General features: G+C 34.3%; 5 protein-coding genes across 5 annotated transcripts; 1 reads left to right on the top strand and 4 right to left on the bottom strand.

The window, feature by feature from the left end:
* Positions 1 to 165: 165 nt before the first annotated feature.
* LOC108556735 lies at positions 166 to 1,457 on the bottom strand. The gene is made up of 5 exons (XM_017912952.1): positions 1,386 to 1,457; positions 734 to 1,164; positions 624 to 679; positions 409 to 485; positions 166 to 347 (listed from the first exon to the last, which is right to left on the bottom strand). The coding sequence occupies exons 2-5, from the start codon at positions 1,160 to 1,162 to the stop codon at positions 166 to 168; spliced, it is 744 nt and encodes a 247-aa protein (XP_017768441.1). The 5' UTR covers positions 1,163 to 1,164; positions 1,386 to 1,457.
* A 276-nt stretch (positions 1,458 to 1,733) lies between these two features.
* LOC108556759 (serine/threonine-protein phosphatase 5) lies at positions 1,734 to 4,709 on the bottom strand. The gene is made up of 10 exons (XM_017913007.1): positions 4,363 to 4,709; positions 3,893 to 4,134; positions 3,693 to 3,840; positions 3,517 to 3,638; positions 3,295 to 3,459; positions 3,128 to 3,233; positions 2,931 to 3,073; positions 2,566 to 2,873; positions 2,423 to 2,504; positions 1,734 to 2,361 (listed from the first exon to the last, which is right to left on the bottom strand). Exons 1-10 carry the CDS (start codon positions 4,445 to 4,447, stop codon positions 2,302 to 2,304), a joined length of 1,461 nt encoding a protein of 486 aa, XP_017768496.1. The 5' UTR covers positions 4,448 to 4,709; the 3' UTR covers positions 1,734 to 2,301.
* Positions 4,710 to 4,936: 227 nt separating this feature from the next.
* On the bottom strand, positions 4,937 to 6,205 carry LOC108556742 (alpha-tocopherol transfer protein-like). Its single transcript, XM_017912967.1, has 6 exons — positions 6,054 to 6,205; positions 5,856 to 5,997; positions 5,539 to 5,794; positions 5,367 to 5,477; positions 5,209 to 5,311; positions 4,937 to 5,154 (listed from the first exon to the last, which is right to left on the bottom strand). Exons 1-6 carry the CDS (start codon positions 6,175 to 6,177, stop codon positions 5,021 to 5,023), a joined length of 870 nt encoding a protein of 289 aa, XP_017768456.1. The 5' UTR covers positions 6,178 to 6,205; the 3' UTR covers positions 4,937 to 5,020.
* Positions 6,206 to 7,908: 1,703 nt separating this feature from the next.
* Positions 7,909 to 9,014, top strand: LOC108556744 (cuticle protein 19.8). Its single transcript, XM_017912981.1, has 3 exons — positions 7,909 to 8,190; positions 8,276 to 8,453; positions 8,538 to 9,014. The coding sequence occupies exons 1-3, from the start codon at positions 8,182 to 8,184 to the stop codon at positions 8,987 to 8,989; spliced, it is 639 nt and encodes a 212-aa protein (XP_017768470.1). The 5' UTR covers positions 7,909 to 8,181; the 3' UTR covers positions 8,990 to 9,014.
* Positions 9,015 to 9,160: 146 nt separating this feature from the next.
* Positions 9,161 to 9,859, bottom strand: LOC108556753 (mediator of RNA polymerase II transcription subunit 31). Its single transcript, XM_017912993.1, has 3 exons — positions 9,754 to 9,859; positions 9,593 to 9,700; positions 9,161 to 9,527 (listed from the first exon to the last, which is right to left on the bottom strand). The coding sequence occupies exons 1-3, from the start codon at positions 9,764 to 9,766 to the stop codon at positions 9,196 to 9,198; spliced, it is 453 nt and encodes a 150-aa protein (XP_017768482.1). The 5' UTR covers positions 9,767 to 9,859; the 3' UTR covers positions 9,161 to 9,195.
* Between the last annotated feature and the right edge of the window lie 357 nt (positions 9,860 to 10,216).

Below are 10,216 nucleotides of genomic sequence, written 5' to 3'. Positions count from 1 at the left end.
TTTGAACGCGTATTACAGCAATATGGATAAGAGCACATGAATGTATTCTGGATTCCCCAAACATTCAGCTTTCATATGCATCTTTTTGATTCATTCAATGTATTATAGTTTTCGAGAAAATCAATGAAATGTGAAAACACTATGGATATGAGCACAGGAATGTATCTATACTTTAGCAGATATTTGGAAAATATGACTTACCATTCTAACGACTTCTTTCAATGGAGCACCACCAATTTGCACCATCAAATATTGTTTATTCTTCTTTGTTTCTCTCGCCCATTCTTCAGTTATCAAACAACGTTCACTGACTGTTAACGACATGCCCTCACCAGTAATATCATTTACTACAAAAGAAAAAAACATTTAAATTTTGAATCAATTTCAGAATGAATCAGGTCAACTTGCTTAGAACAGATCTAATATTATTTCTTTTTAAATAATCAGAGTACTCAGAGATTTTCGTGTAATGGACTTCCTCAAATCTAAAAACAAGAAATAAAACAAGTTGAGAAACGAATATAAGGGAATAATACCCACTCAATGTATAGAACTGCAACAAAGTGGTAATGATATGTGCAGGATGAAGTGTAGGAAATGCATGGGAATTCACAATTATATACCTTAATCGATCAATTGGAGTGAAGACTGGACAAAGCAGACCATCAAAGCATTTAAACTAAAACAATTCCATTAAAATTCTATTGAAATTGAAGAACCAAAGAACTCTTACTTTTGGTACAGAATCTTGTGCATTTTTCTTGTGTTTCTTGGATGTCATATGCCTCATGATTTCACTCTTACCGCATTTGGCATCCACTTTGCAGATCTTGCAATAGAAATATTCAGATCCAAGTAGACTCATCGACAACCATTTTTTGAACTCTGGTATATTCTCCCAATCTTTCTTGTACTTTTGAATTGATGTCTTAACTTTGCCACCAGCACCATTTGCCCTCTTTCGCTGTTTGATTGGTTTCTTAGTGGGTGGGTCAAAGCTCTGGAAAGTGTCTTCCTCCCATGTAAAGTCATCATCATTCTCAGATTTGAACTCTGTTTTGAGGTCTGTGAGCAGAACAGTATTGGACTGAGGCTCCTCATCAAGAAGGCATTCAGTTTCAATAATAATTTCCTCACTTTCGCTTTCCCCCTGATCAGACATATCTGCGAAAATCATGGTAAATACAAACAAATAAAATAAATAATTTGAAAAAAATATATGTAAACAGTATTGAAAAAGTCTCAACGTTTGTTATTGAAAACAGCATTGCCAGCGCTTTTATTGCCCCATTTTCGACTAATTATTGATAAGCTATGGTGAGCGAAGAGCGGCATTCCATAACCTGCACAGTTATCAGAGGTGCTCCAAATCGTATTGATATTACCTCATAGCTGTAGTATCATAATGCAAAATGAAGTTACTAGTTTGAACATTGAGCCGCAATTACCTAAATTCGTGAAGTTTTGGGATTCTATGACAACACTGTTAACTAAGATGGAGTACTAAGAGAGCGTTCCGAGAAAAGAACGCAACCCAAGTTGCATCTGCACCATTAAAAAGTATACATATACAAAAAATTTATATAACAAAATTATTTTCGTTAGTTAATTTATTAACACTTAAGAACAAAAAGTTATTAATTAAAAAAAAATGTTTTTTTTCCAAGATTTTATTAAAATATATTGATCTATAAAAAGAAATGATTGGAGAAATATATATTTAGTTCAACGAATTGGTATTATTAGTAAATTTATTATTAACAAATCGTTTTTTTTCTCATTCGCTTTCCAAATAATGGTTCATCGTAGTAATTTGTCTAGGCAGTTCCCTGAATCTCAATTTAGATCAACAATCAAAGTAGAAAACGAAAACAAGAAGCCCGGAACGGGCGAATAAATGCGTCGTTTGCGATAATTACATACCAAACAGAAAGAAAACATAGTCAAGAAAAAGTAATAATCGACAACCTGTTAAAGTAAACAATGAAACAGAGAATGATACTAAAAGCGAAGTAAACTGATATAGGAAATAAAAAAACGTGAAAAACCGCGAGTCTTGAATAGAATTCGCTCGATTTGTTTTTGTATTTTTGTCCTTGTTACCTTGATGTTTCTATTACTGTTTTCTCAATTGTTTTTAGTTCTTGTGTTGCGATTATGAATATAATTGGCCTAAAAATGATAAATGACTTCGTACTTCCTTCTTGCAAATGCGCAATATTTCAAAGAAAAGTAAAAATACTAATCGAAAAATTAACTCTAAATTGATCTACATGGGTACTACGTTTCAATGAGCAAGTACTAGCACATCATGCTTAGGAATGAGTTCGCATAGGCCATTGGTTTCACGTTTGGATGAGGCTAAAACATACAGACATTGAAGAAATATTATATAGCTAAAGTATAATTGAATGAGACTTACCACAGCCGCATATTTTGTGAACTGTGGAACCATGTCTTTGCCCTGCAACGTTATAAATGCTCCCAGATTTCCCATTGTATCACTGTAAATAGAAACAAAACGTTATTGCGTGCATCCTAAGATGTTTCTTTGTTGTAAAGTACCAATAGTTAGGTGCAGAGAAGACGGTTATACACTTGCCGTCGTGGGCAACTTCGTATCCGTCGTTCTTCACTTCATGACTCCTGATGATGTAATCCAGATTGTTCATCTTCAGGAAGTTTGCGGTAACGTCTGGTCCAAAATGACATCCGACTCCTCTCTTGCTCAGAGCTCTTCCGTTCTGAGGCTGAGGATCAGACCACAGCAGTTCGCACATCAATCCCTCGTCTGGGGGCTGCCTATTTCTATCGATGCTCCGAATCTCATCTAACGTTACGTCGTCACGAGAGAATAGACCACCGTGCATCACCTAAAACATAATCATTTATACCTCATAAATCTCATCCGAATCGCGTCAACAACTAACCACAACCCTATTATTGAGACAATGAGCTAAAGGTAACCAGTTGTAGACTTCAGTGAACAGCTCGGCCATATGTGTCGTATATTTGGCTTTTACCTCTCCCTCGAATCCGTACAAATGGTTCATCATTGCACTCTCGTGATTGCCTACAATATTAACATTTAACCAATAAGCAAAAGATTTTGATAAAACCAAAATACCTCGAGACATAAAGAAATGATTCGGATATAATAATTTGAATCCAAACAGCGTGAATATACATTCAACCGAGAAAGATCCTCTATCAACGAAATCACCATTAAATAGCTATAATCAAGCACACACATATTATGTCAATTGAGAAGGTTCAGCTGTAGTTATGACTTACGTATGGATTCGTTTCTGAAGGTAAACCATTTTTAGCAAAAATATTCATAAGATCATAGAACTGGCCGTGAATATCACCGCACACCGTAAAAGTATTATCATCGCCAATAGGCACATCGACCAACGACGGCTGATCCATAAAATAGTCTTTTACATCTAATAGTATCTAAAAAAACAAAACGATCCAATTATGAACAAGCTACAGTATTGAATATTCACTGACATTATATGCATATTTCCTATGCAGGTTCCCGCAATTCTTGTAAAACTCCATAAGATCTTTCATAAATTGTAAAGTTACTTTGCCATCTACAAGTTCAGGTCCGTTATACTCGTTTTCAATTGCTGAAAGTTGACACATTAATTTCTTTTCATTTCTCTTTTCATTCATCGACATACTCATTGAATCCAAATTAATACTATCTGCTCCCTTCTTTTTGGTCTCCTTCACTGAGATTGCCTTTTGGAAAGCAATTTTCTTCACTATTTTATTGCATTCTGTGTAGTTCCTTTTAGCATCCTTATCGTTTGGTCGAGCTTTAATTACCTGGAAATTTTCATTTTAGTTTCACTCGGATAGTTTGGTGCATGTCAATTACATATTCGTAATCTCTCAGGGCTTCCTTGAATTTACCAAGAGACATATAGGAGGCAGCCCGCCTGTAGTATCCCTTTATGTAGGTTTTATCCAGTTCAATGGCCATGGATGCATCGGCTAAGGCATAACCATAAAATTCTGTTCTGAGATAAGCGTAGCTCCTGTTCCCGTAGTATATGGCATTCCTTGGATTTATCTCTATTGCTTGTGTATAGTAATTTATTGCTTCTTGGTAATCCTGTTCTGTAACAATCGGCATAAAGAACATGAGTTGAAAGGGCAAAAGTTGAAACGGTATTAGGTTATAGGCAGGCAGGCATCGAGCGAAGTGATACTTTTGTAGCGTTCGACATGATCGGATCGTCTAATTATTTCGTCTTAATTTAGACTGCGTGCATCCGTCGTCCACACATCTCCGAACCACGGAGATAGAGAACGTGTGTTTCCGACGAGTGTGCAAGAAAAACTCACTTTTAAAATATTCGTTCGCTACATTCTTGATCTTCTCGGCCTCCTCCACTTTCTCCACGCTCAGTTCCTGATTTTGCTCGCTCATTTCCGCTCGCACTAAACGCAAAATAAAATTTGTATTTTCCAGAAAAGTCAACACCAACACACACTCTGCTTCTGACCCCAGCACTGGCAATTGAGGAAAATCGTATTACAGGGAGAGAGCAGCAGGGAATTTCACATCGAACCGCTCAAAAAAAATTCAAATTTCAGGTGGCCAAACTGATCACATCACATTCAATTTCAAAATTATTGCTTTCTACAAAATCCAATTCTCTTACAAAACCAGCATTAATTAAATCCTCTTCAATATCGTAATTTAATTGAATTTAATTATATATATAGTTATAAATATTTTTATTTAAAAAAAAAAATAATCAAAACTTTAAAAATTATTTATCACCTAAAAGAGGGCGCTTTGAAAGTATTTTAAATTTATCTAATCAAGCGGAAGTATAATATTTGATATAAGTATATTTTGAAACACTCAAATTAATCCAAAATAAACATATAGCATGAATTGGAATAAATATGAAAATAATAATTGTATATTAATTATGTTGCAACGTCAAGAAACATTTTTTTAAACATTAAAATCTTGTCTAATAAGGACGGAAAATTAGTCGATAGCAAGGTTTTTGAATGAGTTTCCTAAGATGTTCGAATCTTTTGGTCTTTTTGATTCATCGACGACTTGCAGTTCCTCAGCTGCAAAGAATTCCTCGTTCTCGTAAAAATCCTCTTTGGTTTTTCCTGCAACGATACAAAAGTAAACTATATAGTTTAACAAAAATGTTTGTCAATTACGTAGAATGTCAGAAACATCTCCCGCTTCGCCACCCAAATTATTGGGAAGACACTCTTTAGGAATGTATTTCAATAAACCCTCGACGTCTGCATGAGTGTAAAGCTGTAACAAAACACTCTTTACATCTAAAAGTAAATGTTGAAAAAGAAAAAATTACAATTTTAACGAGATCTTTTCGCATGAATGGTTTGATCAGAGACATGATCTTCTCCACGACCGTTCCGAGATTGATGAAATGCATTCCCCTTATCCTCACCGGCATGGATTCCTGGATAATAATAATCGTCAATTTTGAGAGAAAGTCGTTTCAAGAAAAAGAAAAACCTCACTTGCAGATAGAAAAAGAATTTCCGCAATTGCACGAAATTCATTTTAGCCACATGCGAGAACGTAATTCCATCCAAATCGTGAACAACCACTTGACCTTCCGAAGTTCCGTCTCGATTGAGCATCAACATTGAGACCATATCGAAGAATTTGATTTGCATCGGAAAGGTGTAACGATCCGGATCCGGGTCCATAATCTTCGCATAAACGATTTTGTATCCTTCGGGCGTGCGTTTCGGTAATTCACTGTAAAGCATCCTAGAATCATCCAGAAATATAACGCTAAAAGTTTATAGACATTTACGTCATAGACATTTACGTATCGAAATCCATTTCTTTCGGATTGAGATTTGCAAAGAATTCGGGACAGCGGGAACGAGTCGTGAAGAAGTTTTCTATGCATCGTTTTGACTTTTCCGAGTCGAAGTAATTGCTGTGCAAGAAGAGAACTGCTTGCATTTCTGAAAATATGTTATTAATTTGTATCAAAGCGTTTAGAAAAGAAGTTGTTGATTACCCGTCATTTTTGGGAGATGCGGTTGCGTTTCCATCCATTCCAAAATTTTCGTAACATCCTCTTTTTGTAACTCTGGACATTTCACGTACTCTTTTTCGACGTCTCCTATTATTAATTGGTCCATGTTTCCAACCGGACTGCGGAATATTCTTCTAAACTCTTGCTTTAATTGCTCGCTTTCAGTAATCCAATCTGCTTGGAGAAGGCTACATGCGGTTTAAATATGATCCTTCTAGTTAAATTATATTTCTCGACGTATCTTCTAAAGTTTCCAGTCTTTCCTATTTTATTAATTACAAAATTACTTGTGACTAATAAATAAGTGATATTACTTAGATTACTCATTATATAAGTATCAAGTTCAAATTGGAAACTGAAAATCAATATCTGATGTGTATTAATTTATTAAATTAATCATACCAATTATTATTTATTTATAATTAATTGATAAAGCAAATTGTAAGTTTTATATTTGTTAATTTATTTTATAAACTTTATATACACTTGGTTCTCTTTTTATGCGATAGATACGTTCCACAGAAAAACGCATAAAAATAAATCGCATAAAAAAAGGACTAGACACACGTATAAAAATAAAGGATACGTTCCATAACTTTTTAAAACCGCATAAAACTAAATCAATGAGTTACAATATACGGAAAATCGCATAAAAAAAGTTTATTAAATTTCAGAAAAATATAATCTTAACATATTCCTTCTAAATTTATACTGAAAAATTTTACAAAAAAAAAACATACAGAAATTTTTTATGAAAGTTAATCTTTCTTCACATTATTTTTTCTTTAGAATTATATGAGTTATATGAGAGTGTTCGGCATAATTTGCGAACTGGTTCGAAATCACTTTCATCACTAGAAGAGATAGTCAGAATATCAGATCTATGTGCTGAAGATAATGATTCTTCACAAGTAAAATTAGTCTCAACTTTGCTTGTTGATTTTTTCCCTTTTGACAATATAATCAGTGATTAAACTTTGCTTTGGCTTTGTAATTCTGAAGCTCGCGTTGAAATTTGAATGCTCGTTCAGAATTATCATCTTTTTCGATGAAATTGTTTTACCAATTTGTGTCAAAACGTGTCAAAATGGCCTAAAATAGTTATTTAACAAAAATGCTTATTGAAATAAAAACCGCATAACTTCAAAACCGCATAAAAAGAGGACCTAGTGTACTTAAATCATATTCTTTTTAAAATTAATATTTTAAAAGAACATAGAGACATTTAATAATAAAAATTTGCTAATCAAATAAAGATTTTAATTTCCATTAATTAAAATTAAAAATTTTTTTTTCTTGAAAACAACATTTTTGCTGGAAATAACGTAAACACAAAATAAAAGAATAATATAACAAGTTTTTCCACAATTAACTAACAACAACATTTATAGCAATTTCAATAAAAAAATAAATAAAATTATGTTCAGAAAGATCTATGGTCAATAATAATTATATTATTGCAATTAATTATAAAAAAATCAGTAAAATTATTAATCTGTCTTAAAGAATGTTCATGGAATGGAAATTCCAAGTTCTCAGTTAATCACATTTACCGAAATTGAAATGCCCGAATTCCGCACATAGCAATAATCGATTTGAAAGTTTTCTCCACTTAATTCATTCCAGTTTTGGCCTTGCACTAATTCATATACAACTATTTCGTATTGCAAAATACGCGTTCGTTTGTTACGCCTTCTTAATTTCATTTTCTTCATCATAAAAAAAAATAACAACAAATCAATCGATACATATATTATATAATTATTTCGAATTTGCAAAATATACCCAGTTTTCATTGAATATTTTTCAAAAAAAAAAAAAACAAAGAGGTAATAAATTGATTGATCAAATGCGGCAAAACAATGCGCCCGAAGGCCAGGACATCTATTTCCAAAGGATGATCATCTTCACAGCAGCCCATGCAAACACGAAGAGAACGTTTGCGGCTTTCACATGAGCAACAATTTAATTGGAACACTGCATCTATTACGTGTATATTTGAGTACTTTCTCTTTCGGCATCGCATACGAAAACCAAGCAGTTCCAATAAAATCTTCGAAACGTTCACATCTCGAAAAATTAAATTAATACTTTGGTATTAGCTAAAGTCATGAAGACTGTAAGTATTGCAATGTTAATTGATTATTTATAATTGTAACAATGTAGAAAGTTTTACATATGTTGTTCTGATTTTCTGCTTGCAGACTTTGATATTTTTGGCGTTTTTCGGCGTCGCCTTTTGCGACGTGATCCACATCCTGGAGGAACCGACGACACCGGCTCCTCCACCTAAACCTTATGCGTTCGGTTATGCTGCTGGACGATTCCCAGGACATATCGATAGGACCCATACCGAAATCAGCGATGGTCATACCATCCAAGGTATAACTAAATTTTCGACCTTGACATTTAACTTTTTTTTACACGTTTTCGATTAAATATATTAATATTTAATGTGTGTTTTAGGTGCGTATTCGTACGTGGATCCTTCTCACAAAATCCGCACTGTCGAATACATCGCCGACAAGAACGGATTCCATCCGACGCTCATCAACCCGGTTCCGTCCGATCTTCCTAAAGACTCTGCCGCTGTATCCGCTGCGAAGGAGAAGCATCTCCAGCAGTTCAACACGATCGCAGCCAATCATCAGGCCGGATACATTGCCATTCCTCGCGACTCAGCTGCCGTGGCTCATGCCAAGGAAGCACACCTGAACAGATACAACGCCATCGCCGAAGCCCACAGGGTCGTACCTGGTCAGGTTATCGTTCCTCTCAACACTGCTGCAGTTCAAAGGGCGTCCGACAAACACCACAACCTGTTCGTGCAGATCGCCGCCGATCACGCCAGAATCGCCGCAGAAAGGGAAGCTGAAAAACTCGCCGAAGAAGCCACAGCTCAGCCAATTCACTATTAATTATTGTTTACAGATATATAAATTAATATATTATTTATAAATTAATAAATCTACTTTCACTCAAATATATAAAGAACGTTCTGGAAAAAGATAAATATGAAAATAATAAATTAAATTTGATATAATATCAAATGTTTAAATATATATTTAATTATAAAAAAAAAACTGTAGCGTAAAGAAAACAATTTATATAAATAAATAATAAATTAAGCTATTTTGGTATTCATGTGACCATTCTGACTATTGCTAGGTGTATTTGAACTTGGTTCGGGCTGTCCATTGGCATTTGGAGCTTGCGACAATCTACTCCTCCTCCGTGTGTAATGCTGCCACAGCAATATCTGTTGGTCATCAATGAATTTCGAGCACTGTGCGTTGACTAATTCCCTTCGGAAATGCTCGTACTGAAGCAGGTCCAGAAAATACAAGCACATAGGATACTTCAGATACTTTGCGTACTGAGGCTCCTTCCAATAAAGCAAATACTTCAGGTAGTTGATGAAAGCATTATCTTTGAAGTAACCTCTCTGCGCTAAAACTACAATCATTTTATTAAGTATACAAATACGTATCGCTACTCTAGTAGTAGAGTAGTTAACTTACAGTTTAAGTAGTTGGGGTTTCCCAGGCACTGCACAAACTCTAATTCAATTTGGAAACGCACCCTCTGCTGCTCGTCGTTCTCTGGCGGTGCAGAAACGTAGTTCCAATCTGTAAATGTTATCGTTAATAAATATTACATAAAACACACTGTGTTATCTCACTTTTAGCAGCCATTCCGTTTATTTATTCTACAGCTAAGATCAGAAATGTAATAAGCTTAAGATAGTATTTGTTATTGTTACACCGTCAAAATACATTGCTACCACTAGTCACATTAATACCAATGTCAAAAATCAGGCGTGCCAACGTTAATTTAAAAATTATATAAAATGTTCAAAGATTTTATAGTTAAATCTTTATAACAAAAATATTGCAAAAATATTGTTTTATTTTTAATTTATTACAAAACCGAACATAGTTTTCTATTGAAAGATTGAAACAAAAAAAAAATGATAAGGTAGATTTCTGTAATTTTGACTGTGTCATTCGTGACGTCATGACGTTTTCCACTTCCAGCCCACCTTTAGCTGTTGTTGATCGTTACACTTTCTTTGTATCAATTTTTTGGTCGTAGTCTGAAACAGGGGACCGTCAGTTGCTGGTTAATTAATTGCTCGCTAGGTG

Source organism: Nicrophorus vespilloides, unplaced genomic scaffold (genome assembly GCF_001412225.1).
Source record: "Nicrophorus vespilloides isolate i.1.1-1 unplaced genomic scaffold, Nicve_v1.0, whole genome shotgun sequence".
In the NCBI taxonomy this organism is placed as follows: Eukaryota; Metazoa; Arthropoda; class Insecta; order Coleoptera; family Silphidae; genus Nicrophorus; species Nicrophorus vespilloides.
The sequence above is the reverse complement of the archived record's forward strand: the minus strand, read 5'-3'. Positions and strand labels throughout refer to the sequence as shown.

What these genes read in the sequence shown, in the direction of transcription:
- LOC108556735 (XM_017912952.1), bottom strand. Translation starts at nt 1,162, where the DNA reads ATGTCTGATCAGGGGGAAAGCGAAAGTGAGGAAATTATTATTGAAACT. An exon ending in CACAAGATTCTGTACCAAAA is followed by an intron (nt 680 to 733) that starts GTAAGAGTTCTT and finishes GAATTGTTTTAG; the next exon opens with TTTAAATGCTTTGATGGTCT. An exon ending in ACTCCAATTGATCGATTAAG is followed by an intron (nt 486 to 623) that starts GTATATAATTGT and finishes TCTTGTTTTTAG; the next exon opens with ATTTGAGGAAGTCCATTACA.
- LOC108556744 (XM_017912981.1), top strand. An exon ending in CGATGGTCATACCATCCAAG is followed by an intron (nt 8,454 to 8,537) that starts GTATAACTAAAT and finishes TGTGTGTTTTAG; the next exon opens with GTGCGTATTCGTACGTGGAT.
- LOC108556759 (XM_017913007.1), bottom strand. Translation starts at nt 4,447, where the DNA reads ATGAGCGAGCAAAATCAGGAACTGAGCGTGGAGAAAGTGGAGGAGGCC. An exon ending in TCATTTCTTTATGTCTCGAG is followed by an intron (nt 3,074 to 3,127) that starts GTATTTTGGTTT and finishes TTAATATTGTAG; the next exon opens with GCAATCACGAGAGTGCAATG. An exon ending in TCACAAAATATGCGGCTGTG is followed by an intron (nt 2,362 to 2,422) that starts GTAAGTCTCATT and finishes TGTATGTTTTAG; the next exon opens with CCTCATCCAAACGTGAAACC.
- LOC108556742 (XM_017912967.1), bottom strand. Translation starts at nt 6,177, where the DNA reads ATGGACCAATTAATAATAGGAGACGTCGAAAAAGAGTACGTGAAATGT. An exon ending in AAAGAAATGGATTTCGATAC is followed by an intron (nt 5,795 to 5,855) that starts GTAAATGTCTAT and finishes GGATGATTCTAG; the next exon opens with GATGCTTTACAGTGAATTAC. An exon ending in AGATGTTTCTGACATTCTAC is followed by an intron (nt 5,155 to 5,208) that starts GTAATTGACAAA and finishes GTATCGTTGCAG; the next exon opens with GAAAAACCAAAGAGGATTTT.
- LOC108556753 (XM_017912993.1), bottom strand. An exon ending in AAACCCCAACTACTTAAACT is followed by an intron (nt 9,528 to 9,592) that starts GTAAGTTAACTA and finishes AAATGATTGTAG; the next exon opens with TTTTAGCGCAGAGAGGTTAC.